General features: G+C 48.7%; 10 protein-coding genes across 10 annotated transcripts; 5 read left to right on the top strand and 5 right to left on the bottom strand.

Annotated features, from left to right (window-relative positions):
• Positions 1–252: 252 nt before the first annotated feature.
• On the top strand, positions 253–699 carry N7525_001771 (Clr5 domain-containing protein; the record flags this gene model as incomplete). Its single annotated transcript, XM_061212044.1, has 1 exon — positions 253–699. One exon carries the CDS (start codon positions 253–255, stop codon positions 697–699), a length of 447 nt encoding a protein of 148 aa, XP_061071270.1.
• Positions 700–4437: 3738 nt separating this feature from the next.
• N7525_001770 (putative MFS sugar transporter) lies at positions 4438–6195 on the top strand (the record flags this gene model as incomplete). Its single annotated transcript, XM_061212043.1, has 1 exon — positions 4438–6195. The coding sequence occupies one exon, from the start codon at positions 4438–4440 to the stop codon at positions 6193–6195; it is 1758 nt and encodes a 585-aa protein (XP_061071269.1).
• Positions 6196–6811: 616 nt separating this feature from the next.
• On the bottom strand, positions 6812–7018 carry N7525_001769 (uncharacterized protein; the record flags this gene model as incomplete). The annotated part of the gene is made up of 1 exon (XM_061212042.1): positions 6812–7018. One exon carries the CDS (start codon positions 7016–7018, stop codon positions 6812–6814), a length of 207 nt encoding a protein of 68 aa, XP_061071268.1.
• Positions 7019–8001: 983 nt separating this feature from the next.
• On the bottom strand, positions 8002–8637 carry N7525_001768 (uncharacterized protein; the record flags this gene model as incomplete). Its single annotated transcript, XM_061212041.1, has 1 exon — positions 8002–8637. The coding sequence occupies one exon, from the start codon at positions 8635–8637 to the stop codon at positions 8002–8004; it is 636 nt and encodes a 211-aa protein (XP_061071267.1).
• A 172-nt stretch (positions 8638–8809) lies between these two features.
• Positions 8810–9054, bottom strand: N7525_001767 (uncharacterized protein; the record flags this gene model as incomplete). Its single annotated transcript, XM_061212040.1, is given in 2 exon segments — positions 8810–9006; positions 9018–9054. The coding sequence occupies 2 exon segments, from the start codon at positions 9052–9054 to the stop codon at positions 8810–8812; spliced, it is 234 nt and encodes a 77-aa protein (XP_061071266.1).
• A 1749-nt stretch (positions 9055–10803) lies between these two features.
• N7525_001766 (glycoside hydrolase 5 family protein) lies at positions 10804–12034 on the top strand (the record flags this gene model as incomplete). The annotated part of the gene is made up of 3 exons (XM_002557578.1): positions 10804–11485; positions 11553–11675; positions 11733–12034. 3 exons carry the CDS (start codon positions 10804–10806, stop codon positions 12032–12034), a joined length of 1107 nt encoding a protein of 368 aa, XP_002557624.1.
• Positions 12035–12475: 441 nt separating this feature from the next.
• Positions 12476–15080, bottom strand: N7525_001765 (potassium ion transporter; the record flags this gene model as incomplete). The annotated part of the gene is made up of 10 exons (XM_061212039.1): positions 12476–12686; positions 12746–12789; positions 12839–13553; positions 13617–14040; positions 14103–14150; positions 14205–14356; positions 14415–14589; positions 14657–14793; positions 14866–14986; positions 15044–15080. 10 exons carry the CDS (start codon positions 15078–15080, stop codon positions 12476–12478), a joined length of 2064 nt encoding a protein of 687 aa, XP_061071265.1.
• A 1967-nt stretch (positions 15081–17047) lies between these two features.
• On the top strand, positions 17048–18367 carry N7525_001764 (SDR family oxidoreductase; the record flags this gene model as incomplete). The annotated part of the gene is made up of 2 exons (XM_002557579.1): positions 17048–17078; positions 17130–18367. 2 exons carry the CDS (start codon positions 17048–17050, stop codon positions 18365–18367), a joined length of 1269 nt encoding a protein of 422 aa, XP_002557625.1.
• Positions 18368–18887: 520 nt separating this feature from the next.
• Positions 18888–21609, top strand: exg2 (putative exo-beta-1,3-glucanase; the record flags this gene model as incomplete). The annotated part of the gene is made up of 3 exons (XM_002557581.2): positions 18888–20081; positions 20133–21145; positions 21198–21609. 3 exons carry the CDS (start codon positions 18888–18890, stop codon positions 21607–21609), a joined length of 2619 nt encoding a protein of 872 aa, XP_002557627.2.
• A 207-nt stretch (positions 21610–21816) lies between these two features.
• On the bottom strand, positions 21817–25735 carry N7525_001762 (hybrid sensor histidine kinase/response regulator; the record flags this gene model as incomplete). The annotated part of the gene is made up of 2 exons (XM_061212038.1): positions 21817–22125; positions 22178–25735. 2 exons carry the CDS (start codon positions 25733–25735, stop codon positions 21817–21819), a joined length of 3867 nt encoding a protein of 1288 aa, XP_061071264.1.
• Between the last annotated feature and the right edge of the window lie 1270 nt (positions 25736–27005).

The raw sequence follows: 27005 nt of genomic DNA, 5'->3' as shown, positions 1-27005 counted from the left end.
CTATACAAATCACGAAATTGAAGCTATTCCCACCGCACAAATCCTCACATTCATCAAATCTCAGGCGTTGATATTGAATCCCTCGATTTCGAAGCCTCCCAACCGCACAGATCACGAAATTGAAGCTATTCCACCGCACAAATCCTCGCATTCATCAAATCTCAGGCGTTGATGTTGAATCCCTCGATTTCGAAGCCTCCCAACCGCACAGATCACGATTTTGAAGCTATTCCCACCGCACAAATCCTCGCAATGCCTCCACGGATTGATCTAGACCCCTACAAAGATGAGATCCTCGATCTTATATCTCAAAACACTACGCAGGCAGCTATTCGATCTCTCCTACAAGATAAATACGATATCGTCGCTAGCCGATCGGTCCTACAGAGCTCCCTTTCAAAATGGCGGGCCACCTTACATACGAAGTCACGTACGAAGAAAGCTGATATCCAGGCTCGTGTTAAAGAACTCCTCCCTCTCTATAATACCGGTGATATTATTAGGATTCTTGCCGCAGATAGTACGCCTTCTTCAGAACGTACTATTCGTCGAATCCGGGGTGATCTTAGTATTAAACTTCGCCTCTCCCCCGAGGAGCGAGAGCAACAGCTTACCGATATTAAAGCTATTCTGATTAGTGAGTTTATTATTGGTGATATTGAGGACTTCGGGCGCCGTGCTCTTCATCGTCACCTCTAGGCAATGGGATTATACTATACTAAGTACTCGCCCCTTTTCCCCCTATTTTTTTTATCTCGATATATACTAATACTTCTTCTCTTTCCTAGGGTCCAAATCCAGACTGTTTATCATCTTCTCCGTCCTAATGCTATCGAGGGCCGGCTCCCTAGCCGACGTCGAGAGAGAGTTAATTATATCTCGCCGGGGCCGAATGATGTATGGCATATTAACGGGCATATGAAGCTTGAACCGTTCGGTATTGAGATCTATACTACAATCGACGGATACTCTCGGTATATCGTCTAGCCATACGTTAGAGTGAGCGCTCGCACTACAGTTAGTGTTCAACGCTAATGTCTCGATGTCTTTGCAGAGTACGGCTTCCAGCCTAGGAAGATCCGCTCTGATCGAGGTACGGAGACTGTGCTTCTTACTGATACACAGTACGAGCTTCGGAAACTAGCAGATCCCTCAGTACAGATCCGGGACTGCTATCTCTATGGCCGGAGTGTTGATAACCAGCGAATTGAAGGATGGTGGGGTCTTCTATCAAGAGCAACAACTGGTCTCTTCCATGTAAGTGATATAAGCTCTTCATGGAAGCTCTTCATGGGGAAGCTCTTCATGGGGAAGCTCTTTATGGGGAAGCTCTTCATGGAAGCTCTTCATGGAAGCTCTTCATGGAAGCTCTTCATGGGGAAGCTCTTCATGGGGAAGCTCTTCATGGGGAAGCTCTTCATAGGGAAGCTCTTCATAGGGAAGCTCTTCATGGAAGCTCTTCATGGAAGCTAATATCTATCTTATTAGGAGTATTTCAAATGCCTCCAACGCGAAAACCTCTTTGTGAAAGACTGTATACCGGAGCAAGTCTCTCTTCTTACTATCTATATACCGCTTATTCGTCACCGAGTTAAAGCATATACCAACCAATGGAATCATCATCGTATCCAAAGCCAGCCCCACCGCCCCCATATTGTAAAGGGGAAGCCAATAATGAATTGGAAACACGCCGATATCCCAGATCTACACTATCCAGTTGATGTGAATTCATCACTATTCCAAAGCCTACAACAGGACGTACAGGATTAGGATCCTAATGAATATCTCCCACCGTCTACACTTACCTAGTGTCACCAGCAGCTTGCTAAAATTGGACAACAGCTTATAGGTATACCATTTAACCCTAACGATCCGAGTCCAGCTCTTTGTGGGGAGCCTCGAGCGCCGTATCGAGCGGTGTATAAAGCACTACGGGAGCGAGCATTTACGCACTAGAACACCGGCCAGGATCCAATTCTCGACGTTTATATAAAGCCGCACGGTGCAGCTGATTGGCAGGGTGTAGGTATAGCTACAGCTACAGCTACAGCTAATTGGCAGGTTGCAGATTGGCAGGTTACAGCTGATTGGGAGGGTGCATAAATGTCTCGGGAGGGGGGATAGAGGGTATATAAATAGTATCTCGGGATTTCTTCAATGTTATCTTTAATTGACTTCTTATCTTCAATTAACTTCTCATCTTCAATTAACTTCTCATCTTCAATTAACTTCTCATCTAATTATAGCTACTACTAATAGTGTCGTCGCGAATGCATTTATAACCGCTCTCCAGCAAGTAGGTTATACAATATCAGCGCCAGCGCCAGGGACAGCGTCAGCGCCAGCGTCAGCGGTAGCGCTAGCGACAGCGCCCCCACCCCCATATACCGCAACCCCATACACCGCACCCCCATACACCGCACCCCCAAGCACTCCGTTCTCGGGCCTCCGCGGTACAGTTAGCACCACCCGCCTTACATACCAGCGCCAGCGAGGTAACCAGGAAGCGGAGCGAGATATACCACTTACGGTGACCTTTTATCTCCAAGAGAGACCAGGCGAGACAAAGCCGATCCCCGATGGTATAGTACCCCCTATATTATTAAGAGCAATAGCTAATCTGTAGGTTCGAATAGCTTCAATTTCGATTCGGTTCCCTCCCTCCGAATATGTTAGCGATATTGACTGGTTTATAAGGCAAAAGCTACTCACTGGATTACCTAAGATCGTCAATTTTACGCCGCTACCGACAGATAAATTCTATCTAGCCGATACGATAATAAAGGCTGGGAAGAAGCTTAGTCCTCGGTGGATCTCAGGAATCAATAGACGTTTTTTTGGGACGATGAAGCAATTCGTCGAAAAGATCCCCGGTCAAGCAAGGCTACATATCGTTATTACGCGTTATAAAGATGAAGCTAGCTCGCCACCGAGGCTTAAGATAGGATCTCCATCCCCAGTGCAGATATCACCGGTGCAGATATCCCCAGTAGAGTTATCACTAGTGCAGATATCCCCAGTGGAGTTATCCCCGGTGCTGAGATCCCGGGTGGAGTTATCCCCAGTGCGGCTAGCAAATACAAGACGGCGGAGACGAGCTCGATCCCGATCTGAGACTACAGAACCAACACGCCGGAGCCAGCGCAGGAGGAGAAGGGTATAGGGATTAAAATGGGGATTTATATGGGTGGGAATAGCTTCAAAAATGGGGATTTGTATGGTATGAATAGCTTCGTTTTGCCTGACATAGAGATTTACATAGAGATCTACACTATGGAAATGCCTCAACGCCTATAATTGGACGAATCTAGGGATTTGTGTAGTGAGAATAGCTTCATTTTGCCTGACATAGAGATTTACATGGAGATCTACACTATGGAAATGCCTCAACGCCTGTAATTAGACGAATCTAGGGATTTGTGTAGTGAGAATAGCTTCATTTTGCCTGACATAGAGATTTACATGGAGATCTACACTATGGAAATGCCTCAACGCCTGTAATTAGACGAATCTAGGGATTTGTGTAGTGAGAATAGCTTCATTTTGCCTGACATAGACATTTGCATAGTAGAGCTGGGCTCCGCGCCTGGAATTGGATGAATCTGAGGATCTGTATGGTGGGAATAGCTTCATCTTTTCTGCCTACTTTTTAAGGTGTTGAACATGGGTACCTTGCTTATTAAGGCTCTGTCATTGTAATTCAGGTATCTTAATTTCTGCCAGTTTAAAATCAGGCATGAATCAGGCATCATCAGGCATCATCAGGCACCAACCCTCCAAAATCAGGCATTAAAGCTTTGGCCGTTATACACCTTCGCATATACCGCTTCTATATAAAACAAATTGGGACATAGGCTAAACCCACTACTAGGTAGATTGGAAGTTTTTATCAATAGGTGCAGGACTACGAGTCTGTGTTGAAAGACAGGGGGAATCTAGTCGACGGCCAATCTGCGAAGCGCATTAAAGACCTACTCTAGAAGGTGAGGAGTCCATCATATCGAAACTCGCCCCTTGACTAATTTCATCACTAGTATAACGCCGATTCAGACTATGGGTCAAGTTCTTTGCTTGTGGCAAGAAAAATCTTCATATCCCGTCAGGTTGACTTGCCCAGAGTTCCGGGGACTGTCTAAGCGAAATGAACGGGTGTCCGTCCACTCCTTGCCCAGGCTGGTTAGCATCCCGGAACGTTGCTCGGCCAAGCACGTTCTTGTGGGGTTGAAGTCCATCAATTACCTTTTCAAGCTCAGCTGGAACTTGACCATTGAAGAAAAACTGTAACCGAACTGTTCCCCCTCAATTGTCTAAAGCCTTCTTTTTTTTTGGTTTTTAACCAAGTACTTCTGCTCCAATTCTCGGCGATGATAACAATTCCTTCCTAAAGAACGGCCGGTCAACGCGACCATCTCAAACCTTTTACAAAAATTCCACCACATGGCACCCAAAGCTCGCCATGACCTCACTGAAATATCTTTGTGTGAGGTTCCGCTAGAGCAGGGGCCAAGTTCCCATCATGAGGAGGACGTCTTTTCCGATCTGTCAGCCAGCATCCCCAGCCTGCACCAGCTGTCATCGGGCGCCAGGGCAGCTACTAGGGCAGAGCGAAATATGTCACTACTCACATGCTGTAAACTTTACCCCAAAGCCATCGCATGGTCAATCGTGCTCTCATCGACGATCATTATGGAAGGCTACGACACGACGCTTCTCGTCAGTTTCTTTACCTTCCCGGGCTTCAAACAGAAATACGGAGCCCCGGATCCATCTCGTCCTGGAAACTTTGAAATTCCATCCCAGTGGCAATCGGGCCTGACGTCTGCAGCTGTGGTAGGCCAAATTATCGGGCTGTTTATGAACGGCTTCCTCGCAGACCGCTTCGGCTATCGCTGGACGATACTGGTGGCATTGGTCTCTTTGTCTTTATTTATCTTTTTGCCTTTCTTCGCCGTGAACGTTCAGATGTTCTTAGCTGGCCAGGTTCTATGCGGGATTCCGTGGGGGATCTTTCAGACCTTAGCCACGACGTATGCGGCAGAGATTATGCCAGTTGCACTTCGGGCATATATCCTGAGCAGTGTGAACATGTGTTGGTTGATTGGACAGCTCTGTGCTGTTGGGGTAGTCCGCAGCCAAACAGGCAATCGATCGGAGTGGGCGTATCGCTTGCCACTTGCCTTGCAGTGGGCTTTGGCTGTGCCGATCATGATCGGGGTGTATTTCGCACCCGAGTCCCCAGGTATGATGGCCCTGAATCACACTCCCCATCAGATATTGAATCTTACCCTGCAACTAGGGTGGCTGATCCGCAAAGAGCGGCCCGCAGAAGCCAGAAGAACATTACTACGTCTTACCACGGCACACGAAGCCGGCTGCAACGTTGACGAGATAGTAGCGATGATGACACATACTAATGAAACGGAAAAATATCTGGGCAGCGGCCAAATGACATATTTGGACTGCTTTAAAGGGACCAACCTCCGACGGACGGAGATTGCCTGCATGATCTGGGTTACCCAGCAAGCCTCGTTCTCCAGCTCGGGGACTTACGCAGCATATTTCTATGAACAAGCTGGTCTGAGCGTTCAAAATTCCTTCACCCTTGCCATCGGTATGTACGGCGTGGCTATAGTTGGTGCGATCATGTCGTGGTTCTGGATGAGGCGAGCCGGGCGCCGTAGGATCTACCTCATCGGCCTCGCCGCCTCGATGGCTATCCTCGCGGTTGCGGGTGGCATTGCATTCCTACCTGCAACAGATGCTCAATCATGGACTCTTGGGGGTCTGATTACCCTCCTCACTTTCATATATGACCTCAGCATTGGGCCTATATGTTATGTCCTCGTTGCAGAGATCCCTTGCACCCGGCTGCGAGTCAAGACTGTGGTACTCGCCCGTATCGTGTATAATGTGGCTTCTATTGTTACCAATGTTATGACCCCACGAATGCTGAATCCTACAGCCTGGAACTGGAAGGGCAAGTCGTGCTTCTTCTTTTTGGGGTTTAGCGCCGTGTGTTTCGTATGGTGCTACCTGCGACTCCCTGAGACATTTGGGTTAAGTTACTTGGAAATTGACATCTTGTTTGAAAAGAAGGCTAAAACCAGCAAGTTTCGAGAACTCCAACGGCACTTGGCCAGTAGAGGGTATTTCAGTGTCCCAGATGAGGTCCAGAAACAGCCGGCCATGTGGTGATGAGTAGTGTTGTTGTACATAATATAATAATATATTTCCTCTGCCTTGCAGAGATTAATCGGCTTAATTATCCGTTCTCAATTTGTTCTAGTTCGCTAGATATGAAGAAGATAGCCATAGGCCACATCTTATACCTTTGCTGTGACACTAGGTTGAAATCCACTGAGACAAATATTGGTGATTTAAGAAAGAGTATCGGCCCATCATGTGGCAGAATACTTTCAACGCGCTTCTGCCACAAGTAAAACCACTCATTCCCGCCCATATGAGCAATTTGCTACGTCTTCATCTCCTCGGACGATAAGCCCAAGAATTACTTAGCTCCAGGGACAACTGTGACTGACACCATGAAACCAGGACAGAAGTAAGCAACTATCTCCGGCTTGCGGAGTCCAGAAAAGGAAAGGAGATGATGGATATGACACGGGCATTACCATTACTAGTACGCTAAATATGAAGTCTGGTCTTGCAGAAGGTTATAAAAGCCATGATGCATGCCCACGGTGAATAGTCAGCAATCGCCCATACAACAGCAAGCAATGTTAATCGGTAACAGCACTATTCTCTCCGACCTCTTCATCATCTCCACTCAACTTGTATTCGACAACCATGATCTTTATCCTTGGTACCATGCGGGCCCGACAAGTTGAGACGAGTCTGGAACACTAATATCGAAGGGGAGTCCCTCGGTTAAAGGGGAATCGTCGGATCCCGAACTTAATAGCTGACGCCGTCGGAGGCCCTTCTCCCAGTTACGTAGAGAGACATCCCGTCGTAGAATTGGCGTTGTCAGCGGTGAGGCCTCAATCGCTTTGGAGAGCATTTTGTCGACCCATGCAATAATCATGGCTTTATGGAGACGCCATTCAAATACCGTGGAAGAGAACAGCCGACGTCCAGAGTTGACCTAGCAGAACCAGGTGGAAAGAGAGAGAAGATGGTTGGATTCTCTATCTGTGCGGGACTGGCTAATGTACTCGCCAACAAACATGTGCAGCCTGACAACCCAGGTATCTGATCGCCTGCCATAACTGACAAGAGTACATAAACCGGAATCGAAATTGGTCACTATCCGTCGCGATCCCGAAAGCAATGGCATTGCTCTTGCTTTTGGCTGACTCGCTTGACCAGACTGGGAGAACTTTCCACCACCGAACTTCTTACGAATCCACCCAAATTCGTTCTTCATCGGTGCACAATATTGACGGTTTATTCCATCCCATAACGTGAAAGGGGCATCGTCATGTATGTGTCTTGCGCCCCAGTCACCTGCGTCTTGCCATTTTTTGGGCTCTGGATGAGCACGGGTGGCGACTAGACTCAAATGCTGGGTTATTGATCTCTCACGAAGGGGGCTTGTTGCGGAGTCCGTGTATATAGACAACGCGTACAGAGGCTTCGGAGTTGTCGATCTTATAGTAACCGGAGTGCTTGAGTCGTTAGATAACGTTGTCCACCTTAGTAGAGAGCGTGGCCAAAGGAGCATTCTCAATGTCATGCCGATTCCAAAGGTTTCTTCTAGATCATGCGTGACCAGCAGAACCGTGCACGCCTCTTGAAGGGATCTGAATTCTGAATTAGCATAATGTGTGACGGTGCTTTTCTTGGCCTTCGCGAGTTGCTGCATCAACGGTGCCAACGTCCGAGTATATCGTAACCGGAAACTTGCTTCCCATGACCATCCAACGGACTTCCGCCAGACATTTGACCACTGCCAGACACTCTCTCTCAGGGTTCGAGTATCTTGTTTCGGCATCTGATAGTCTAAAAGACAGGAACATCACAATCCGCTCAGCCTCTCGGTGTTCAGGACCAGCTACCGTCCCTTCTTTCGTTCCATGGAGCTGGAACAATACCCCGCCCGCCCAACCCTGTGGCAGAGGCGTCGGTGGCCAAATGGAACTGTATGTCATAGTCCGTCCCTGCACAAGCGTTCGTAGCAATGGCCGTCTTGACGGCGTCAAAGGACTTCTGGCATTCCTCCGTCCATTCCCAATCTTTCTCCGTCCACGTTGTGCGGATGATCTTTGGCAAGTCATTCGACGTTGCGGTCGGACTCTTCTTTGGGGTTTTTCTCCTTTTAGTCAGATCTCCGTCACAGTCTTCTAGATCGGGCGGTGCCTCTTTGGTCTTATAAGGCTTCGCAGGTACTTTCCTGAGATAGGCTCCCTTCATGATCATGACATGCTCGGATCTTCCTGGAATAAATCTTCGTAGGAATGGGGTTAACCATAGGAAACCGTCAAGCTCTTCCCGGTTCGTGGGGACCGGCCAGTCTCGGATCTTCTCACGATGTTTGATAGACGGTCTGATTCCTTCCTTACTGCCTTCGAAGCCAAACGCTTCCAATGATGATTCGAAGACTCGAACCTTTTTCTCTGCCAGATATACCGGTCCGAAGATCGCTCGCGGAAAGTACTTTTCATGCAGGAAGGTGTACATAGCATCAAATGACACTGCTGACCGAGGATTTGGATTCCATGGGACCGAATGAGAGGATCACCAGGGCCAAATCGGCTTATTGCTTTGCTTTGTGTCGCGTCCCTTCGGTGTGACAGTCACCAGTGTCCGCTGTTTATAGTTGCTAGCATCTCTGGGAAACTGACAATCGTCTCTAACGTTTCCGGGTCAAGAGTAGGGACCATCTTCCGTCGTCTGATAGCCGATGTTCTCCGGGCGGGGTGACTAACCATCCGTGCTCGTCGAACTCGATCTTATCGTAGTAGGGCAGTTTGTGTTTGTCGGTGTATGCTGTTAATTCCATCTGTGTGTTCTTATTCATGACCATCAGATAGCGCGTCGTTGGCAGCACTTTATCGTACGTGCAGAAGCCATATCGGGCCCTGGAGGTCGCGGCATGATGGTTGTATTGGCGGAAGGATGATAAAGACAGGCTCAACCTTACCTAGGTACCTAAAGTGCAGGGGATGACAAAGACAGAGTTCAGAGTGTTGACGACGTGCTGGCAAAGGGAAGGAATCAAGGATACAGTGATGAAGGAGTAGAAGTGGAAATAGTCAGTTTTAGGGTAACAATTTAAATCTGGGGTGAGAGATTGAGTGTGAAGCAAGTGTGTTGACATGTATAGGATGTCTTTGTGTGTAGACTGAGCCTTTTTGGTAATTTGTCATTTCTTTGATAGCATAGGCTTTATATATAGCCTGCTTTCCATAGAGTCATTATCACCTTTCTTCATCCGGATTTTCGTATGTTAGTACTAACTAGATCTCCAGTATCGTAGCCCTCAACAAAGTGAAAGCAGAGCGATTGAATGTAAACAAAGATGAATAGTGCCCGTTTCTGAAAATATTGTCAGTCACAATAGGGCCGTGAATATGAACTAAGTGAGAGTAAGGTGAATGGTGAATAGCACAGATTTGTTTATGAGGCATCGTCAGGCCTTGCCTAACAATTACCTCGGCATCCATCTCTATCTCCATGTGGGGCCACAGTAATCCGGGGCTAGAAACATTCTATTCCCTCTTTCGCGTTTCAGGCTCACCTGTCCGACATCTGGCGCACTTCCGCCCACTTTTACCTCAAATGGGGAATCCTACCGGCGAGCAAAGTCAGAACTTCGAAGATCTGGGATTGTTCGGGAGATCGGCCGTGACGTGACGGGAGGATTTCGCACTTCGATGACTCTTTCTCCGCCAATGGCGTTCTGACTGAGTAATCAATTTTCCGAATGTCAAGTGAAGCCAAGCCTTGCCGGGGGAATATTTGCTGGTGCCTTGCGTTGTTTGGAGTGTAAGATGTTTGTTCGCAGCCGTCTCCTACACCCTATCCTTCCCAATGGCTCAGAAGGCTTAGGTGCATACCCAATTTCTCTCTGAGACAGGTTGTGCTGCTTCTGCGACCAAAACCTTGTACGGAGGGTGTCCAGTAAGAGGGTTTCCTAGCGTGAGACTCTTCAGAGACTAGGTACAATCGAGCTTATAGGTGGAGAAGCAGCAGCATATCCCCATGGGGAAGTGATATGCATACGCTTTATTGTTGAAATATTCGAAATTCTTGGCTTCACTCAAAAAAGTTGGCATGGTCAATAACTTGGAGATTTCTCCGCACTTAACGTGTAGAAAATCCGGGGACTGACATGCTCTAACCGGACTGGGTATCGGAATATAGCACACGGAGGCGGAGCTAGCCTGAAGAATACTCAATCAGGAAAATTAGGAGGCGGGGATGAACAGGAGCAGGAAACAGGTCGTGTCGATCGTTTTCGCTTGAGGGTCGTTCACCCTTGTATGGGTACCTAGTTTACTAGGAACAGGGCGGTATGATGCTGAGTCGCAGGACAAGATCACGGTCTTCAGGTCTGGCTACTCGGCTACAGCCGAGCTTTGATGGTGATGCATAGACGTCGTATCCGCTCAGATCTTCTGTATCCAGCACGGCTGGCTCGGAAATTATTCCAATCCTAGACTCCTGCCACAAACAACACCAGATGGAGAACACCATGTCTGGGCAAGGCTGGGCAACCCTGCTACAGACTGTCGAACACTAAATATATAAAGGCCCTGAAGATCCACCCTGAACCAAATATCCAACAGTAGAACATTGCCACCAGCCTCTCGGGACTTCATAAGAAGACGGAAATCCGACACCATGAAGAACTTCCTCTCTCTTCTTTCAACTATCGCACCGCTTGCCTTGGCAACCCCAGTTGCCAGACAAGCGGGTTCACACCCTTCGGTCGACGGGCTGAACTTTGTCATTGATGGGAAGACGGGTTACTTTGCCGGATCAAACGCATACTGGCTCCCCTTCCTCACCAACGACGCCGACATCGATCTTGCGATGGGCCATTTCGCGGAGTCGGGCCTTAAGATCCTCCGTACTTGGGGCTTCAACGATGTGAACACCGTCCCCGGAGAAGGTACAGTTTACTTCCAGCTCCACGAGAACGGCGTTTCAACCATCAACACCGGAAAGGACGGCCTTCAGCGTCTGGATTATGTCGTTTCGGCAGCAGAGAAGGAGGGAATCAAGTTGATTATCCCCTTCGTGAATAACTGGGACGACTATGGTGGCATGAACGCCTACGCCAAAGCCTATGGTGGCGACAAGATCAGCTGGTATACCGATGCCGATATGCAGGGCGCGTACCAGGCCTATATCAAGGCAGTGGTCTCCCGATACGCGGATTCGCCTAGTATTTTCGCCTGGGAGCTGGCAAACGAGCCGCGCTGTGCATCGTGTGATACTTCCGTCATTAACAAGTGGGCGACTGAAACGAGTGCCTTTATTAAGTCTCTCGATCCTAACCATCTAGTGACTATTGGAGATGGTAAGTAAATCCACAACCCCATTTTGGATTTAAATCCCGCGGATTCACCGACTAATTCATATTCTAGAGGGTATGGGTCTTGAAGGAAGCACTGATTACCCCTATACCGAGGTCGAAGGCACTGACTTTGCCCTGAATCTCGCCATTCCCGACGTTGACTTTGGCACCTTGCATCTCTACACTACTGACTGTACGTTGCATACCCTGTCCCTTGTTTCTGTCTCGTACTAACGACAAGTAATAACAGGGGGCGTGACTAACAACTCCTGGGGAAATACATGGGTCAAGGACCACGCCGCGATTTGTGAATCCCTTGGCAAGCCGTGTCTGTTTGAGGAATATGGAATGAAGGACGCTCACTGTACCGATGAGTTGGAGTGGCAGGACACTGCTCTGGCCGCGACTGGAATGGCTGCAGATTTGTTCTGGCAGTTTGGCGATACTCTTAGCGGAGGGCAAACCCATAACGACAGATACACTGTATACTACGGCACTGATGACTGGACCTGTGTGGTGACCGACCATGTCGCCGAGATCAATGCTGCTTAGGGCTGGGCTGCACGGTTAGCCTAGGCTAGACTTTTCAACTGTCCCACTGGGCTAGGGCCTTGACACAAGGCACGGTATACGTATTTGGTTTTGGATTAGGACGGGGCATGAATTTCTATTACTGATGGGTTAGGACAACTTGTTAACCTAGCAGAGCGAAGAAACCAGAAATCAGATGCACACCCTCTATATGACAGTAATACTATTATGACCAGTTTGTAGTTCCAGCGAGCAAGTAGCCGTTTATTGTTCATGAATATTCCCGTTTCCAACATTACTTATTAAATGTGATTGGTTGGCATCATGAGGTGCATTCCTGGGGTTGTATATGATCCCTGGCCCACTATGATGGAGAAGGCTATCAGTGTTCTTATTATAGCAGCGTTCTAATAGCACAGCACTGTCATACAGAAGATTGCGAGCAAGTATCAGGAGCCTTCCTTAGTCAACCTTTGTTTGAACCTCATCCCGATCCTGATGGTCTTCTAGGCGCTCGCTTGGGAGAACAATGGCACGGTCGAGCTTGTAAGGCAATCCACGATGACGACCTCGTATCATCACGGCACAAACAACAAGCTTGCTGAACACGGTAAACTGTCCAGATAGAGACGTCGAAACAGTGGGATACCCAAGACTAAGCCCGACATTGCCACTTCATGAGATTAGCCAACGCAAATGGTTAAAGGTGTAGACACCAAATGGATAACTTACTATGCCGAGACAACCTCGAATAACACAGAGAACACAGAAAAGGCCTGGAACTGTTAGAATCTTTTCTCGCAACATTGGATATCGACCACTTACTGGAATTGACGTATCTGCAATCTTACCAGCCTCGGCAACGCAGATGCAAAAGCAGCCGAGGAAAATGTACCACAGGTCAAAGGTCAGTTGGTTCTGAATATGGTTGATAATGTAAGACCGGCCGTCATGCTCGTCCATGTGACCCTCAGTGCCATATACACCCAGCGTTCTCTCTTCATAAACATTGGAAGCTCTGATGCTTATCGCAATCGGAAAAATCGCAACATACATCATGACCACCAAGCTGAATTGGACGGCCGGGCTCACATCAGCCAAGTTGAAAGTCGAAGTACCCGTATGACGCGCCGATGCGGCTTGGAAAATAGCGGCGAGAACTCGAGGACCAGGGGCGAGGTTGTTCACGGCGGGATTGTTCAAGTCCAGCACAATGATGAGGAGCACATCGATCGAGTTCATTGCGAATAGGATTCCGAAGAGAATCCAGGTTGGCCCGCTTGGGAAAAGCAGTGTATAACACCGTCGTGGATGATCGAGTAGGAATCTGAGCGGGTCTTTCAGCGAGGATTTCTCCGGGCAAACTTTGTAGAAGATCCAGATAATGAGTCGAAGAAGGCATGGATAACAAGTGTTGCCGGCAAATGCAAGGAAACTCATGAGGATCATTGGGAAGGTCGCATCTTGGAACGAGATCATCGAGTCTGGTGTTAGGGTAAAGCCAAGATTGTCAATCATCGTCTGGGCGGAGTAAAAGCCCCTGCCGTGCGGCGAACAAAATAAGTCATTATATCGTTGATCCCAGTCCATGGAGACGACTTACCACCAAACATTGCCTTGTCCACATTCAGCGAGATAATCACGATATTTCGGATCCGCGTGCAGAATCCACCCCACGAGGCAGATTGCACCGAAGAGATGCAGGCCAAAGAAATATCCCACGACAATCTTTAACAAAAGCTTTAAGCTTCGATACTCGATACCACCGAGCGCGTCCCGGTCTTCGTCAGACAAATTGTGGAACTGGGAGTTCCGGCCTATCGTAGCCTGCGAAGATATATTCGGCAGATCGAGCTGTTTCATTTCCCTCGGCTTTGTTGCTGGCATCGCTCGCTCAGTACTAGAAGAGCCTTCCAATATGAACACTGAGCGAGCTGAGCTTACAACTCGCTCAAGGGTCAGCGTACGTGAACGTGACTGTATGCTCCTGGTTGTCTGTCGACGAGTAAGGGCTTTCTCGGACGGTCCTTTCATAGAAAGGTTAGCGATTAACTTGCAGTTATGTTCATATAACATCTTATCCGCTTACCCTCGTCTTCATCATGAAGACTTTCATCAATCTCATCGAACGAGGCCCCTATAGAGTATTCGTGAGAACACGGAGGGAAAGATGAGAGCGATTTTCATATACCTCTTTCACGTCTCCACGGCGGCGGAATATACAGAGCTTTGTCCTTGTCGGAAATCGGCCGATTGTCTTCAGCAAATGTGATGGTTTGTTTCGGATTCGTATTCGGAACGGGTGTCTCATCGGCTTTTGCCTCCTTCGATTCCAGGGAAACGCTAGTGTAAGAGTTAGTACCCATTGGACTTGACTACCTTGTCATGCATGGGAACCAACCTGGAAGACTTGGCCTGAGTCTCAACATGCGCCCTTTCCTTATCCGAGTCATCTACTTCGTGGCTGCTCAATCCATCGTTTGGTGTTTCATCATTGTTGCTATTTAAACTCCCTTTGTGCTTCAAGTGCGCCTCTGCGTCTTGTTCGGGAGCCTGTGGCCTTAAAAGATGCGGTGCTAGATGCGGAGAGACGAGTTAGTTCTCTATATAAGTGTTGAACGGAAGGGGAAGAAGGCCTCTCACCGACTTCCTTAAAGCGCTTTTCAAACCATCGGACCCGAAATACAATGACGATAATATTGATGAATCCCAAATTTCCTAGGATTGGAATGAGGTATATGTATACCTGCTGGTATGTCTTCAAAGATTTGACGTCGACACTAGACATGGAAAGTCTTTGTTTAGCCCGTTGAACGCGAACGAAAAGAACAAGGAATACAAGGAATACTCACGTATTCAGGCCCGACTCAGTCGAAGCGCTAGCTCCGAAGAAATAAGCATCGACGGCTTTCAGATTACCATAAGGATAAATGATAACCAAGCTTAGCACGCTGAGAGTGATAATCCACGCGTCTGAGAAGGAAAATCAGAAAAATTAGAAAGGGACAGGATATATAGATGCAGACGTACAATGCAGGGCGAGAAAGTCTATCGGTGGCTTCCACATGGCACAAGACTCGCAGGAATGTTTCACTGGATTCAAAGGGGCCTGCAGAATTCCATTATATAGTCGTAGCTTATCGTGATTTCAAAAATTATCGCGTACAAGATGAACCAGTGCGATAAAGGTTTTTGCGTGAGGCATTTACTAGGCAAATCAAGTTGGGCTCTTGGCTGCTTGCGGCTTGTCAGCTCCAACATCCGTACTTAGCGCGCTCGTCGACATCGAGGCTGAGCATCAAAAAGGAAATTTGACTATAGACAAATCAGATGCTTAGATTCTAGATTTTACGATTTTGGTGATACAATTGGCCACAGGGTCGCTCTTATAGCATTGTCTGGTAGATAACTGCATGGACTTGCCTATCCTAGGGTGACACCCCATGAAAGCACTTTGCTCCATTTGTATAGGGAGACACTGCTCGTTTAATATCTCGTTTTACTTGATTTTAGAATGCCTAAACCAAGCCTATAAAAGGCAACTTTGAACATAGAAATGTTCCACATTGAGGTCTTAAGATTTTAAGATTACTAGTTGCCTCATGTCGAAAATGTTATGTAGACCAGAGACAAACGGTGATCTTTAGTAAATCAGATATTAATATGAATGAGCCCACAGTACCTGATTCCTTGAGAATTTTTACGGATTCGGCTATTTGAGGTTAGGCTTATATATGCTCTCGTGTTCCCTACGTGAAGGAGAGGCGCAGAAAAATCCCGCATATCGAATCCGGTAAGATTTTCTATAAGAAAGTGGGAGAGCATAGAAATTGTGTGACGTCTCCTGATTATACGAGCTCATCTTATATTTGCTTTTTAGAAACGCCATTACAACTGGTTTTCCTACTTCCCATACTCACGGTCGTATGTAAAGTGGACACTCACCAACAGGCAGAGCCACGCCTTGCAAGTCATTTCTTTCTTTTCTTAGAGCGCCACATTTGCCGACGGGCTCTGTTGTTAGTTTTCGGTGCAAACCTCGTCAGCTTACTACCTAGGTACTAGCAACCAGCCGTTACCTACATATGTACGTAGTGGAAGGTCCCTTACCAGGAAAAGCCAAAATGCAAGGGGTCATCATATCAGCGGTTGGGCTTTTTCACTGGGAGAAAGTAATGGGAACTAGCTGATTAGCTTGATGCTTAATATGGCGATGAAGTTGACAGGATTGATGAAAAGATTGGAAAGATAGGAACAAGGCAGGTTGACAGTTGTAAACATTATTGGATTATCAACTTGTTTAACCAACTTCTACTACACAATTGCCACTTAATAGTAAGGTTGATCGCTCTAAAGTGGCCTATTACCGGTTTGTTTATTCTGACCTCTTCATTACCACACTTTAATGCAAAATTCAAACAATACACTACCGAGAAGGGACAGCCTCTCGCTCTTATACAGGACCTATATCAACCGTTTCTCACAGATAAAGGATTAAACAGGTACGGTTGAGGATATTGAGATCAGTTGTAGTCCGGGTAGAGGTATAAATAGACTTTAGATGCATACAGATGTTTACATGCGGGCGACAGAAAGTAAAAGCCACACTATGTATGGCCAGAATTTAAGTATATATCATAGCTATTGCTTGTCGAATTAAAGTAAATTAATACATATGATGGATCCTTCGGATGGAAATTCAAACAAGGAAGTCTCCGGCGCCTCATTGCTCATATTTGGCACATATCCCGAGTCGGGAATTGATGTGGGACTCGCGCCTTACGCCCTACTTACCCTGCTGTTAAGTTGGAAACAGGATTTCCAGTTCGATCACAGCTCTCTTCGGAGACATTTGAACGAATTGAAATTTCCTGTGAAGGAATGTTGGATTACTGATCAACCATGACGACAAAGGTTAACCAGGAGGATATGACGTCGTTGACATCCTGCAAGTCCTGAACAACCCCCAAAAGAAACATATGTAGTTAAGATCGATAAAACCATTCTCTAACGATACACCATATTGAATTCGTCATGCCTTCAGCTATTGTTACTGGTGCTACCGGTAAGTTCTGTGCTGGAAATTCCCATAACCCATGAAGCTAACACCAGCAAGGAATCACCGGGAGTGCGATTGTGCATCACCTCCTCAAAGATGGGACTTACGACAAGATTTACTCCTTCTCCCGAAGGAACCCAGGATATGAAGATCCAAGAATCCAGCATGTCACTCTGGACCTCCAAAGCTCGGCGCAAGACATGGCAAAGGCCATCCGAGGCGTTTCAGCCGAGTATATCTTTTTCTGTGCCTACTTGGCCACCGACGACCAAGCCGAGTTGTCGCGAATAAATGAAGCCTTGCTTTCCAATTTCATCGAGGCACTCGAGCTCAACGGCGCTGCGCGCAAAATCAAGCGCTTCGTTCTCACCTGCGGATTCAAGCAGTATGGTGTCCACATCGGACCCGGGAAACAGCCTCTACTCGAAGACGACCCTCGTCTAGAGAATGATGTAGGCGGGGCTTCCTGGCCTCCAATCTTCTACTACCCCCAACAACAGGTCGTGGCCAAGGCAGCTAAGAAAGGCGGCTGGGAATGGGTTGCTACACTCCCACAAGACGTTCTAGGATACGCCCGGGGCAATTTTATGAACGAAGCCACGGCCCTGGCGCTCTATTGTGCTGTCAGCAAAGCCCTTCCTGGATCGGAGCTGCCTTTCCTCGGTAGCAGGGCGAACTACTTCGCTTTCAATTGCTGGACATCAGCGAATCTACATGCCAAGTTCTGTCTCTGGGCAGCCGTCGCCCCGGGTGCAGGAAACCAGATCTTTAATGTGATCAATGGTGACACTGAGTCTTTCCAGAACCTCTGGCCGCGTCTTGCCGCTCGGTTCGGATGTCGCATTCCTGATCCCATGTTCCCCAACGGTGGTACCCCGGATACTAAGGGGTTCAAGAACTACGAGTCATCCACAGTTCGATTTACAAATAAGCCTCCTCTCAAGGCATTAGCCTCGTCACTAGGTCTCTCTAAAGACCCGTCCGTTGAGGACTCTCCTACGCTTTTCCTGCAGATTGACCCGGAGAAATGGGCTAAACGAGAGGATGTCAACAAGGCATGGGCTCAGCTTCGAGACAAGTACAATCTTGATCAAGATGCATGGGATAAAGCCACATGGGACTTCCTGGTTATGGCAATGGGTAGAGACTGGAGTTGTGTTGGGAGTATGAGTAAGGCACGGAAATTGGGCTGGACTGGGTATGCAGATACTTGGGATGAGTTGGAAGATACATTCAACACTCTGGAAAGCAAGGGTATTCTTCCACCCTTGGATCAGTTGAAGCGGGATTTCTAGTCTGCTGCTTCTAGAGAATACATGCTGTCGAGCATTATGTGATGTTGGTTGATCAAAACCTTGGAAGTGTATATGGACTCGAATATTCGTTGCGCTGCAACCATTCACATCTACTGCCTATATTATACAAAACCGGGATACACCATTCACCAAAAGAGCCTTAAGAAGTATAGTCTTAAGTAATATATATAAAGACCTTTATAGGGAACAAACCCTTTTAACACAAAGACATTTTATTATACAATGTCTTGGCATCCGTGTGGGGAAAAAGCAAAACAAAGAGCAGCTGAGGACCAAATCGAGAAATTCCAAGACAAGACTTCCAAGACTTCCAAGAATTCCAAGACAGGCTGGGCTTCCTCGAAACATCCCACGTGTCAATCCCAACCTCAACACATTCCGTCCAATTCCCGATCCCCTTCCCACCTAACAAAACCCAAACAATCATCCCCCAACACCAATTCCACATTCCCCATCCCACCGATCAGCGCATACCACAAACCCCCCACCCCGATCTGGCATGCCAAGCCACTCCCGTCCCCGAGACCGACCTGACAGACAGGATCGGGATCGCGACCGCGACCGCGCACGCGAGCAAGAGCGCTCCCGCCGCCGAGACCGCGACCGTGACCGGGAGCGCGAGTACATCCGCGGCCGCTACGAAGACCCCGACGAAGGCGCAACGTCCAGCCCTGGCAACGCTCGCACGGCGAAATACCGTTTCCGCGGGGAATCAGGGTACGAGTCGAACTCGTATAACGAGCGCGATGATTATGACGAGGAGCGTGAGCGGCGCAAGGAGCGGAGACGCAGACGGAGGGAGGAAGAGGATGAAGCGGCCGGTCTTGTTTATGGGGGGTCTGGGGAGGGGAGGAGAAGGGATAGAGAGCGGGGAAATTCTAGGGTGAAGGACTCGCCGGCTACGTCACCTACTAAACGACGGGATCGAGAGAGACGGTATCGCAGGGAGGAGAGCGCGAGTGCGAGTCCTGTCAGGGAGAGACGGAGGGATATTGATGTTGATGCTGAGGCTGAGGCGCGGAGACGGAGGCGACGTGAGCGCGAGCGTGAAAGAGAAAGGGAGCGTGGGCGGGAGATCGATGCGGCTGCTGCGGCGTCGGCGAGGAAACATCGCAGCACTGAGTCTTCGAGTAGTGCTGCGCATCTCTTGAGTGTGGATGCTATGGCGCGCCTTGCTGCTGAGCAGGAGGATGCGGATCGTATGGAACAGTCTCGCGCAGAAGAAGAGGCGCGTCGGGAACGTCGGCGGCAGAAGAAGCGAGCTGCTCTGGATGGTGCTGCTGGTGCGGGACTTGGTGCGGAAGTTGCACAGGGCCGATCACGCCATAAAGCGGGCGCGCGAGTTGTGTCTGGTGCTTATTTGGAAGAAGGACATAGCTCTGATGCTCGGGTTCGTCGGCGCGGCGGTGGTGGACCTGCCATGGAAGATCATTGGAAAGACGAAGACAGCTGGGAAGGCAGCTTGGACAGCCGTGGAGGACCACCGGGTTGGAAATTTTGGTCCGGTTGGTCGAGGAAGAAACGTATCTGGGTCGGATGTCTACTGGTGTTGCTTCTCTTGCTTGCCATCATCATCCCGGTTGCAATTGTTGTGTCAAAAAAGCAAGGCTCGGATTCAAAAGAGAGTTCCTCGGGCTCAGATGAGACTTCTACCACTTCTAATTTGGACAGTATCAGCCGCGACAGCATACCGGTAAGACTTGAGTAGAATTCCCGATGAAATTTGCTAACAACAGCACTTCAGAGCTACGCCAAGGGCACGGTCTTGGACCCATTTACGTGGTATGAGACCAAAGGGTTCAACCTTACGTTCACAAATGACACTGTAGGCGGCCTCTCCGTCATGGGAATCAACTCGGATTGGGATGACTCTACCCGGGCGAACGACAAAGTGCCTCCGCTTAACAAGCCTTTCCCTTACGGCACGCAGCCGATCCGCGGAGTCAATCTAGGCGGGTGGCTGTCTATCGAACCCTTCATTACCCCGTCCTTGTTCAGCGAGTGGCCATCCAGTGCTAGTATCATTGATGAGTATACCTTGACTAAAAAGCTCGGAAGCTCTGCGGCGCGCACGATTGAGAAACATTATGCCGAATTCATCTCAGAGTCAGATATAGAAGAGATCAAGGAAGCCGGACTAGATCACGTCCGCATCCCATACTCCTACTGGGCCGTGACTACCTACGACGGCGACCCGTACGTCCCTAAGATTGCGTGGCGTTATCTCCTGCGTGCAATCGAGTGGTGCCGCAAACACGGACTGCGGGTCAAACTCGACCTCCACGGACTCCCAGGCAGTCAAAACGGCTGGAACCACAGTGGCCAGCAGGGCAGCATCAACTGGTTGACAGGCTCAGACGGTGCCCTCAACCGTAAGCGATCACTTGAGATTCACAACCAACTCTCGCAGTTCTTTGCCCAAGATCGGTATAAGAACGTGGTGACAATCTACGGCCTGGTGAACGAGCCATTGATGCTGACCCTGCCCGTCGAGAAGGTCTTAGATTGGACCCAGGAGGCAGCGGAACTCGTCCGCAAGAATGGTATCACTGCCACTCTTGTCCTTCATGACGGGTTCCTGAATCTCGCCAAATGGGACAACATGTTCCAAACACACCCGGACAACATGTACCTCGACACCCATCAATACACTACCTTCAATACGGGCGAGATCGTCTTGAACCACACCGCGAAGGTTGACATCATCTGCAATAATTGGTACCCCATGCTGAAGGAGATCAACACGACAACATCTGGGTAAATGGAGCTCCTTTTTCTTTCTACTTTCGTACGGCTAACATGCAACTAGATGGGGTCCGACTATTTGCGGTGAATGGTCGCAGGCAGACACAGACTGCGCGCAGTATGTGAACAACGTCGGCCGAGGTACACGATGGGAAGGGACCTACGATACAAATTCCAACACGGCATATTGCCCAACAGCGGACGAAGGAACGTGCAGCTGCGCAGATGCGAACATGGATCCATCCGAGTATACGGATACATACAAGAGGTTCCTGCAGATATATGCCGAGGCACAGATGTCTGCCTTCGAAACGGCAATGGGATGGTTCTACTGGACCTGGCGGACGGAGTCAGCCGCGCAGTGGAGTTATCGCACTGCGTGGAAGAATGGATATATGCCGAGCAAGGCGTATAGTCCTTCGTTCAAATGCGGCGATACAGTGCCGGACTTTGCCGATGCAGCGGAAAGTTTCTGATACGATTTTACTGCATTTGTTCACATTTTGTTGCATTTTGCGTTTCATGTTGATGTTTGCATAGATACCATGGATAAATTTAGATTTGTTGCATATGATTCCAATTCCCGGTTCTGAATATTTGAGATCTTCCCTCATTGCAGCAGTTTCTTCGAGCCGAAATAAGCTCAATCCCGGCTCCGATGCGATGCCATGCCATGCTACTATCTATGCCTCAAACCACCCTCCAGCCTCCCACACGCCAGGCCGGTAAACAACTTCCTCCCGGACCCACTGAAGCCTAACACCCCCAAGTAACCGATCCACCCTGTGGAAGTCAATCGGCTTCATAACCCACCCGTCAAAGCCCGAATCCATATACATCTTTCGATTCTCCTCGAGCAGGGAAGCCGAGACAGCAAAAATGGGAATGCGAGGCGCAGGTGTGTTCTCATTAGCCAGCTCTTGCTGCCCGAACTCGCGTATCATCTGCGTTGCACCGAGGCCATCGACGATAGGCATCTGCAGGAAATTTGTCTGTTAGTATGTTGATTTGAGCTGGGAATTGTGAGATTTTGGTTGGGCGTACTTGCAAATCCATGAGCACTGCATCAAATCGCGTGGGATCCGCTTTGTAGGCAGACGCGCATTCTTTGCCATTGCTTGTCATGTGCACTGTGTGGCCGAATTTCTCGAGGCGCTTTTGGACGATCGTGCTGTTGATTGGATCGTCTTCCGCGACGAGGACGTGGAGGTTCCAGTCCATCGTGGGAGAGACGCTTGGCTGGCGGACTTGGGGCTTGTTGGTTGGGGATTCCGTGAGTGGTGAGATCGGTAAGGTTCCTTTGATGGGAGATTTGGATGCTTCTGATAGTTGCCTAGGTCCTTCCTTTCGATGGGAAGTGGTTCGTTTATCTGGCTCCTTGGCCTGTTCGAGCTGCTGGCCAGAAAGGGAGAGGCTTCTTGATTCGCCGGTTTTCAAGCTTACATCGACATTCACGAGAGATTGCTCTAATCCAAGTTCTGGACTTTGACCACATTCACATGGAATACCCCCCTTTTGCTTGTTTGTTACGCAATTTGAGGATATGGTGTCTTGCTTTGTCTCTTGTTTCCTTTCATCTTCCTGCAGATGGTCGCTTGATGTAGCACATGCGTTCTGCTTTTCACCACTATCTTCATCCGGAAGAGGAAATGCAAGCCTGATCTTGAAGCAACTTCCCTTGCCTTCTTCAGACTTCAAGCTTAGCTGCCCGTTCATATTGCGCACGATTCGGGCAACTAAGGCGAGGCCCAGACCAAGCACACTTTCAGTCCCGGTGGCATCATCACCTTGAGTGCGTTCATAGGACTTAGGACTCTGCATATATCCCTTGTTGGAGACCTGTTCCAGCTCGCAGAACAAGGTTTCGACAGTCTCTTGAGACATGCCAGACCCTGTATCGTGTATTGCCACTTCAACACAGATATGATCTAGCTCCAGCAGCTCCGGTACGATACAAGACTCGATCGTGACTGCACCTGCAGATGTGTGCTGTATAGCATTGCTGATCAAGTTTGTTATCACCTGGCGTACCCGTCGTTGGTCTCCGAGCACGGGAGGTAGGGCTGCGTGTTGGACCACCTGGAGGTCGACATGCTTCTGTCGTGCTTCTTCCCAGAATATGTCCGTTGCTTCGGTGAGGGTCTCCGAGAGATCAAATACCTCATCCTTTATCAATCGTTGTCCGTTTTCGGCATTTGTGAGGTCCAGAAGGTCATTGATGATATATACCAAGGACTTAGAAGCCGAGTGAGATCTCGAAATGTGGTCTCGTGTTTCTTGATCTAGGGGTCCGTCGAGAACAATCTCCAGATAGTTGATGATGGCATTGAGGGGTGTTCTGAACTCGTGCGCAGAATTAGCCAGTAAAAGCCTCATCAGCTGGTTATTCTGTAGCGTAGCCTCCTTCTCTTGCCATATATCCGTGAAAGTGCGATATAGCAAGGACAGAACAGAAGCCTTTCCAAACTCTGTTGACGACCACTCATGTTGTCGACTCGACCTTTCTGAATCAGAAGCGAGGTTATGGCTTTCTAAATCAGCCCGGAAGAAGATAATAAAATCACGACCATCCACTGAAAGAGGAACGTAGAGCAAACCAGAAAGATGATGGAACCCAGGTGCGTAGTTGAGATCCTGAAAATCAGCAGCTATATCTCCAGACCAAAACACAGTGTCGTTCTCTTTAGCTTTCATGTATTCGAACAACGCCAGAACTTCCTGTGAATCGGTTGGTTTCCCCAAGATCTTGGCCTCGCCCATAATGGACGCTGCGGCGTAATCTGCCCCGAACAGACTGAGAAGATCACCGGGTGGAGTCTTAATCGCCTGAGATGTGCTCACTTTATCCATGGGGATGTCCGGCTCTCGGAATTGATAGGGTAAAGTGTAGGACAGACGCTCAATATTACTTGAAACCGCGCCGGCAACAAACCAACAAACTTTCTGGATGAGCGGATGGAGGCTTTGGCTACTGTTGTAGCACTGACATGATATGAGACCCCAAAGCTTGCCAAAAACGTTGATTTTGATTGACAAACAGGCCTGGACGGGCTTGTCGGCTTGCGGCGTTGAGGACGCCGGCGCTGCAGAGAGATAGGTCTTTGACATGTCGAGGGGCATTTTGTTGGTTGAAGCCCGGTACACAAGCCTTGAAGTGCCCTGCCTTCCGGAACAAGAGTAGCATACAGTATTTCGCGTATATAGTTTCCTCAATTTTTCCGGGAAGGTTGATTCCGGGAAATGCATGCCTTCGTACGAAGTTACACCGGACGAAGGATCAACCGCATCGGCGACCACAGTTCCGTTTCGATCACTATCAAAATGATATATGGTCGTCCTGTCAAAGCCAGGAAGATTTTGCAAAGTGGTGATGGTATGTTGAACAAGAGCTTCAAGTGTTCGGGCATTTGCAAGGCGCTGGAGAATTCGGGGTATGGTATTGAGAAGCTCAGATGAGTCCGGAAGTTCCCCATTTCTGGGATCAAGACCCTTTCCCGGAGGACTTAGACCCCTGGAAAATGCCCCAGAAGTCATATCCAATGCCTGGCTTTCAGATGTTGTTGTTAGACTTTCTGAATTCTCCAAATGAGGGCCATCCTTTGTCCCTTGAGCATCGGGCTGAAACTCGCAAATGACATAGTTCTTATATACTGTGCTCGTATGCATGGTGCACCAAGTACCTTGGGTATATCCGTGGGGTGATAACAGAGAAAGGGAAAAAACCTCTGGACCGGATTGCTCGACCGAGTAGTCATCGCTCGAGACGAATTCAGCATGGCCAAGAAAGTTGCCCCGTTGCGAGAACGGCAATATATCACAAAATGTTCGAAGTTCGAAGAGTTCATCAGGAGAATGCCCAATAATGTCCTTGGAGTTGTCGCTCGCTATTTGCACTTCCAAGTTACCGTCGGACTCGGTCATCACAACGAGTACACCGAATGTCTGAATGAAAATGTCCTCTTCATCTTCATGCGAGTAGTATATCCCCTTTGCTGTTTTGTGGAAGTCAAGCACCTCGCCACCGCTTTGCAAAGTGTTTGTCAATTGTGCCAAAATGTCGGGATTATGGCTAGTGTATGATTGTCCTTTGAGAGTCGATGGAATCTCGCTCCCACCATCACTCTTTTGGCGCAGTCGAGTGGGATAGTCGAGTCCCAGTGAGACACCCTCCTCCGCATTCATACCCTTCCCGGGCGTATTCTTGTGCTGAGATCCCGCTTCTTCATTGGTGAACCCTGCACTCCGTGTGTCCGAAAAAGGAGATATCGGTGTTTCGAGCTTATCCAGGGAAGGTGTCTGCAGGGCAGACGAGGGCGTGGAATCGATGGAGACGACCGAGCGAACAGGAAAGACTCTTTCCGCCGAGTCAATGCCTAGTTGAGGTAATTTCAACTTCGGAGAGAGCAGCTCGGCTACCGTTGATATCTCAGTTTTGTTGTCAGACATGATACACATGGTCTTTGGTATAGACAGCGTTTTCGCTAGAGACTGCCTCCTCCTAGAAGGCTTTTCCTCTTTCCTGCTGTTTTTCTCTTCCTCATTCTGGTCATCATAAATGACCGTCCAGTCGCCGTTGTCTTTAATGTCGGACGGGGAAGACATATGTCAGTCTTCAATCCTCGATGGAAAGAACAGTTGAGGGGTTCGAACTAAGAAAGCCACGGAATTAACTCTGACCTAGGCATCGAGTTTGACAAGGAGCAACTCACCGAAAGCTAGCGGTGTATTCACACTCTTAAGTAATGACTGGCGACATCGAAGTCATCGTGTGTCAAGGGTAACCTGGGCAACACACGGAGTGTACGAAGAAAATCGAACGAGATTCAACGGTATACAGTTGAAGGATTGAAAGATCTCCACGAAACTCGTGTTTCAACCGGGGTTACCGAGGGGCTTCTTCCCCAGCTCATGCTTTCTCCTGTGAACTATCAACCTATCAAAGCATGAACCACCAGAAACAAGCTTCCTCCCTGGGAGCATGTCCTCGGTTCCTTTGTCCGGTTCGCCGGAGACTACCATCAGACAATCACTTGCAGTCCTTTGGACCAGAATCTCAGATCCATGGTATGAGCTTCGGGAAATGGTCTGGCCCAACGGATGGCCCTGGCTTCAAGGTATTCAAACTATCCAAGGAGTGCGAACTTCTGCGCTGGGCTCGTTCAGCCTCAGACTTGAGAGGTTTGGCGTTCGTGGTTATGCTGCCAGTGTAATCCAAGCAAAAATCTGAGAACATTACCGGTTCAATCAAGTCAGAGCGTATGTAGGAAGGCGACACTCGGCCACTCCGGACCAGAACCGTAGAATCTAAAATGGAGGTACCTGTTTCGGCCCATCGAGAATCAGCTCAGCTCGGATGGGTGATACCCCACAGACTCCACAATAGATGAGTCGTCTGTTCTAGTGTGTGAAAAACGTGTTGGATAGCGACATGAAAACGGCTTCGATTTGACAACTGGATTCTCAATTAGCTGCCGTCCTGCCGTTTAAAGTTTGGAAATGAAGTCGGAATATATCACGAAACTCGAGTTACTCTGCGCATGAGTGCCAAATAGAGGGCAGCCTATCGCACTGTTGGGATAGAGTGCAAGAGGCCGCCACACATAGCGATAGCAGGAATTATCGAGGATCGTAGTTATCCCAATCGGACCACAATGCCGGACCCCATTGTGAAATCGCCATATCTAAAATTGGGCGGGGATCCGACTCGCGGGCATTGTTTCCGGAGGCGTGAGGCCAGACACCAAACGACCAAGGTTCCTCCACTCTTTGGCCTGGGAAAGCGCCAGGCCGATGATGGGGAATGAAGGGCAGGGAGTTTTGACATAGTAGCGAGAAGTTTAAGATATCCGGAATAAAGCAGTAAAATATAATA

The sequence above is a fragment of the Penicillium rubens genome, assembly GCF_028828025.1.
Source record: "Penicillium rubens strain IBT 27055 chromosome Unknown utg000001l_segment0_segment0, whole genome shotgun sequence".
Lineage (NCBI taxonomy): Eukaryota > Fungi > Ascomycota > Eurotiomycetes > Eurotiales > Aspergillaceae > Penicillium > Penicillium rubens.
Note: the sequence above shows the minus strand (reverse complement) of the source record. Positions and strands in the feature narration are given on the sequence as shown.